General features: G+C 43.9%; 1 protein-coding gene across 1 annotated transcript; it reads left to right on the forward strand.

Moving 5' to 3' along the window:
- The first annotated feature begins 3918 nt into the window (after positions 1-3918).
- LOC118428150 (neuropeptides B/W receptor type 1-like) lies at positions 3919-5262 on the forward strand. The gene has a single exon (XM_035838142.1). The coding sequence runs from the start codon at positions 4074-4076 to the stop codon at positions 5202-5204; it is 1131 nt and encodes a 376-aa protein (XP_035694035.1). The 5' UTR covers positions 3919-4073; the 3' UTR covers positions 5205-5262.
- Positions 5263-5838: the final 576 nt, after the last annotated feature.

The raw sequence follows: 5838 nt of genomic DNA on the forward strand, positions 1-5838 counted from the left end.
CGACTTTGACAACAGGAAACCAAAAAGGGCACAGTGGGCATTTCCTATAGATCCATGGCGACTGATCATCGTCAAAAACGTTTATTGTTTTCTTGGAGACTACTTCATACGTCGCACAAATCAGACTGCTTCCAGTGCCCGTACTGGCGTACACAAGCCAGCTCGCCGGCCCGGCCAGGGCAAACATGCCGACAAGGAAACTTTTCCTAGTCCCTCAAGGCCGCCTGGATACCAGACCCCAGCCCGATATCAAGGCAACTCATGGCTTTTGTACTGAGATTTCTTAGCCACGGAGCCTAAGAAATGTCTTATTTAGGCCTAGGTACCATAGTTAATGTTCGTACCGATAGTCAATGCTGGTAATGACTGTACATTAGAGATCATCGGAGCGACCGCACACTATAATTGTACTTATAATCTTGTTGTAAGTTTGAAATTCTGTCATGCCATCATGGCGTAAATAATCAATTTTTCCATGATCCACTTGAAACATTTAGTCAAAAGGTATGTGTCTATTTTATAGTGGGACATTTTCCCGCTAAGTGTAGATAATGGTTTACCCTAGCGCAGCTGCCCTAGCGCCAACTTTTACATCCGAAACGGGTGATCAGAAACGGATGTTTTGTCCAAGGTCATTCTCCATCCATGTGAAAAGCCGTTTTTTTGTAGTGCGCATGCTTCTGTGACGTCAGGTTAATGCTAAATGTCAAGGTCGGCACAGACAAGGTCAAGGTCATGTTGGAAGACGAATGAAAATCGTAAGCCTATAAAAGCATGAACAGATTGTACTTATTCGAGCTCAACCACTGGGGAAGGCATACCGGCGAAACATGCAGACGGTTTCTTACGGGAACAATGAGGATCCAACAACGCTTTACACTAAACTCAGGAAGGCACCGGTTACGCTTCACGTAATCATGTGAAACTAGATATCTTTCCCTATGAATTACGGGAAATTAAAAGTAGCTTGTCTCCGGTTCACGAAAAGGGCATGTAGAGATCTGTAGACCCCCACTCACTCCCTGGCTCGTACCCGAGACCACCGTGCCAACACTAACCAGTATGAACCGTGCCCTCGGAGTCGTGACCTTTTAACACTCCTTATCAAATCTCGACCGGAAGCTTTGCACAAACCGCAACTAACCGCAACTATAAACGCAATTACGTTGGCCTCCCAATCACGTCCGGCAGACGGAGACACGCATGTAGGAGGTGGAGGTCATTGTCCTGACGCCCTGGGGTTATGAGTTATGGGTCCCTGCGGCTGCTCTCCAGGAGTTCACAGAACACTAGCCCACAATAGCAGGCTCTACAAGGCGGGCTTCTTTTTAATTTTAGACTAGATCACTAGAACAAACTTTTTTTTCTTCTGATGGCTTCGAGGCGCGGCCACAAGGAATCGAGTGCAAACGAACGGATATGCCTTTAAAGCAAAAGAATAACCAGTTCGTAGAGGCTATCAAGGTGACTAATGTCACAAATTGGAAAAAAAGACGGGCAGTTCACGAGCTGTCCTTTTTTGCACTTTCGGGCGTGAGACCTACTTCGCCCCGTGGAACGCCCTGTGGCTACCAGGCTATATTTGGGCTCGGCAGGGTCCGTTTATTTTTAATCGGAGTTAAAATCAACCTTGGACCCGGCTACAAATAGACACCGTGATCTACCCGTGAGAACACCCAGAGGTACACCCGCGGTATCTGGCAGTCTTCCGGGACAAATTTGTGGCTTCGATCGGGGCCCGGCCGGGGCTACATCCAGGACAGGCATGGGCGCACTTGTGACCGAAGCATAAACAGTAGGGCTGACGTCAGAGTTGCGTTGCGCGGTAGAGGGCAAAAAATGGGTGTGACTTAAAATCCTTGAAAATCCTTCTTTTCCTTGAAAATTTGTGCCCAATTTGTCTACTTTTTGAGTTAGAAGGGACAGGTAGGGCATAATATTTCCTGTTTGGGTCAAAATTTGTTCAGTTTAGCAGTTTAGCTGGTGTCATGACAGGTTTTAGTTATAGGGTGCTACCGGTTGTATCAGGGGGGGAAAGGGGTCAAAGGTGAGGTTTCTTTCATAGACCGAGCTTTTCTCGGAGAATGAGCCGAACAACCCTCTGTTTTCTTTGAATGGTTATAAACTAGACCCAAGTGACTTTCTGGTGGAGAAGAATTTTTAAGATTGAAATATGGGTTAGTACTTTTTTGAAGCCTTCATTCAGTGTATTTCAACATGCTTGTCAATGGGCAGCCCTAACTTCGATGGCTGACCTAAATCGCGCTCATCAGTAAGTAACTTGTATGCAGAAATAAGCACGAAGACGTTAGGAATCAAAACATACAGTAAAATTGTATCTCCATATCTGTTTACGAGCGATGATACCATAATGCCTAATGCCGGGCCTTTTCCTATGTCAAAGGTCTTGAAAAATACTGGCTATGTCTTTCATACTTTTGAAACCTTATCAATAATTTCAGATAAAAAGAATGGCTCTCCCCCTTGCTGGATCTAGTTGGCATACTTCATATTGCTCACAGTTCTATTAATCGTGGGATGCTCTAAATGCGATTTGGAACGGGTTGTTGACAGTGATTTCCGCCCGTTCCTGAACAACTTGCCACAAAACTGTTGACATTGCCATTTCAAGCAGCTACATCTAGTATATTGCAGTACTAATGTAGTGTGTCAACGCATAATCATTAAGCCAAACATAAGCAGGGTCATCCGAGGGTGAGTGTTGAATAATCACGACGGGCCTCCCACGGGAACTGTTGACATTGTCATTATTTAATTGTTCCATTGCACTATATTGTATCATGGCAAACAAGCTTACTACAGTACAGTAGATCATTCAAACACGCATTAACGAGGTTATGCGAGGTCATGGACTATCATATCCTGTAAGACTGTTGACATTATCACCATTTCCATTAAATTGCACTGTATTATTAGGAGACCAACCCAAAAGACAGGAGGGCAAGTCAAAAATACAGAGAGAGAGAGAGAGACGTTGGCATAGGCAAATGAAACTAGACATAAATGTATCAACGAAAACAGCTATCAGAAATCATTCAAACAAGCTTGAAAAGGTCATACGAGGTTGTTTCAGATGAAATCAGATTTACTGGGTAACGTCACCGGTTTAGCAAACGACATCTGCCATTGGTTTAAGTGTTCGGTCAACAGTTCAGACTGACGGTAGTAAATGTTTTGCCCTCCGCGGCATCATCAAACAGTTTTTATGGGTTTGGCACGCCTAGTAGGCGTAATAAAAATATGATAAAAATCATTTCCAATCCATCCTCTTCAGTTACCTCATCTCCTTATGCCATTATAGACTTATTATTTCCTCCGGAAAAGGTCTGCGATACCCATATAAACTTGGGGGAGCTCAGTTTTATCTATGATAAACGGCTGGCAGTAACGGGGTGAACACCTGCAGATTCTCTTCTTCACAGAACGTTTCTTAGGAGAAACCAGAAAAGGTAGGTTATAAAGGCTCTATGTCTCTGGCCATAGGGGCATGTTCGGGCATGACGCACCCGTCATGACACACGAGTCAGGGTTAGGGGGAACCCCTTGCATCCTTGGTCGGAAGTCATCCTAGGAGACTGAAATTCCAAACAACAAACCTGCATCTGCTGGGGCCGTCTTACACGTTGCCCCTGTAGGACTTGCGCCAATGGACGAGAGGGTGGAGAAGGATGTGCACACTCCTCCTTCGCAGGTCAGGCAGACGGGTCGCCTTAAACCCACCCTGTCTGCCTACTATTGTCTTCCGAGACAGACGGATGCCAAAAAAATGTCTCTGTGCTTTACTGTACCAAAGTTCATTACAACCAAAGTCGAACCACTGGATTCGGAGTTGGTAATAATATGCCGTTATATCTGCTTACATTGTTTTTTTTGTCAGATGCTGGCTAGCTACACATATAGGTTTGGGTCTTATTGTTGCATTTTCATCAAAAGAGGTTTCAGCTTTGGGCAACATTCTGTCCGAAGACGGTATGTCCATGGTTGAACTAAATTGTCACCTTTTCCATTTTTCCGTAGATACATACTGACCAGAGAAGACGATAAATTGTACCATGGACTACTCAAATACTACTACAAACATGCATTCATTTGCCAACTCAACAGCCTACAACAACACAGGTGTCGTCAACTGCAGCAATGATACAAGAGGCTCATGGCCACAACCTCCCTCACCAACGCACGAATTAGTGTTTGTATGCATCGGACAGTTGGTGGCAGGTATAGGACTGCTTGCAAACTTTCTTGTGATCTACATCATCGCGAGATACCCGGCCATGCGAACCGTCCCTAATGTGTTTGTGTTAAACTTAGCGGCCGCGGACGCTCTGTATTGTTGCGTGACACCTCTTTACACAGTGTATGCTCTCCACGTAGACTGGATACTTGGTAATGCGATGTGTAACGTCTACTTCATCATGGAGTACGTTAGTGCGTTCTGTAGCGTCTGGTTCCTGACTGCTTTGAGCATCGAACGATACAAGGCCGTCACAGATCCGATAGGACACTCACAGAAGATCTCCCAGAAGAAAGCCTGGGTAGCTAGCGTTGTTGTTTGGTTCTTTGGTTTAGTTGCTGCATCGCCGACTCTGGTTTTCGTGAAAACTGCCGTTCATGCTTTCTCCTGTGAGTCGGGAGGCAAAATTCATCACGTAACCCAGTGCGATGTCTTGGCTCCAGAAGGCATACCAGAAGAACTCTTAAATAAACTCCGTGGCATGTACGGGTTTACAATAACCTTCGTAGTGCCGTTGTGTATCATCATACCTCTGTATGTTATCATATGGCGCAAACTGCGGGAAAAGAAACCGTCTACTCTATCCATGCATCTAATCAGGTCCAGGAACAGAGTAACCAGAATGGTTGCCGCTGTTGTAGTCTTCTTTGTTATCGCCTTGCTCCCCTGGCACACTTACTGGATACTTCAATATTTTAGCTTGATTCAAAACGTTCCCCACGGTCTGTATGACGCCTGTTTGGCTCTTTACGTCGCAAATTCCGCTGTGAATCCGTTCTTTTATGCGCTAATGGGCGATAAGTTCAGACGGTATATCAATATTGTGTTTTGTAGATGGCGTCTCTGTAGAAATAATACTCGACAAAAAAGACGGGTGCGGAAAGAGTTCAATATCCAGTTTGGATCTCCGCAGTCAGAAACAGTTGTGCCCCATGATACACGGCTGTAGAATGCAATTTTACGTTTCCGTTTTCTATATATAGCATTTTCTATGTTTTCTATGTTTTGCAGTGCCACTTATATCGTATCCTTTATGTTTTATCTCTCTCAATATAAATCTATCTCTACATATGATATATATATATATTGACTTAAAAAGCACAAAATGAAATGTGATGTATAAAGTGCACGAGAAATTACACACGTCTATTGTATTGTAAAGAGAAGTAAAATAAAATATCTATCATGACAAGCTTTATTGACACGACAGAAAGTACAGTGACTTTTGTATGGTCAAATATAAGCTACAAAAAGTGGACACAGCATAAAACTCTTATAAAACTCTACTCTCCAATATAGGATAATGAGAAAACCTCCATACAATCAGGTGGAGCTAAACATGAGTGTCTATCTTTTCTAATCACAAAGCAATCTTTTATGTATGTGCGTACAGTGTGTGGTAGCTTACACGTGCAGGCAGTGTGGCAGAGCTATCATTCTCATCGTCCAGCTGCCCTCCTTTCTTAGAAGAAAAGTTCACATTGATAGCTATTTTCATTAACGTGTAAGTGTGGGAGTGGAATTATTGTTGCTTTCTTGCTTAGTCCTTGGTGCTGAAACGTTGATGACAAGCTCAATCCGAT

Source organism: Branchiostoma floridae, chromosome 12, assembly GCF_000003815.2.
Source record: "Branchiostoma floridae strain S238N-H82 chromosome 12, Bfl_VNyyK, whole genome shotgun sequence".
Taxonomy (NCBI): domain Eukaryota; kingdom Metazoa; phylum Chordata; class Leptocardii; order Amphioxiformes; family Branchiostomatidae; genus Branchiostoma; species Branchiostoma floridae.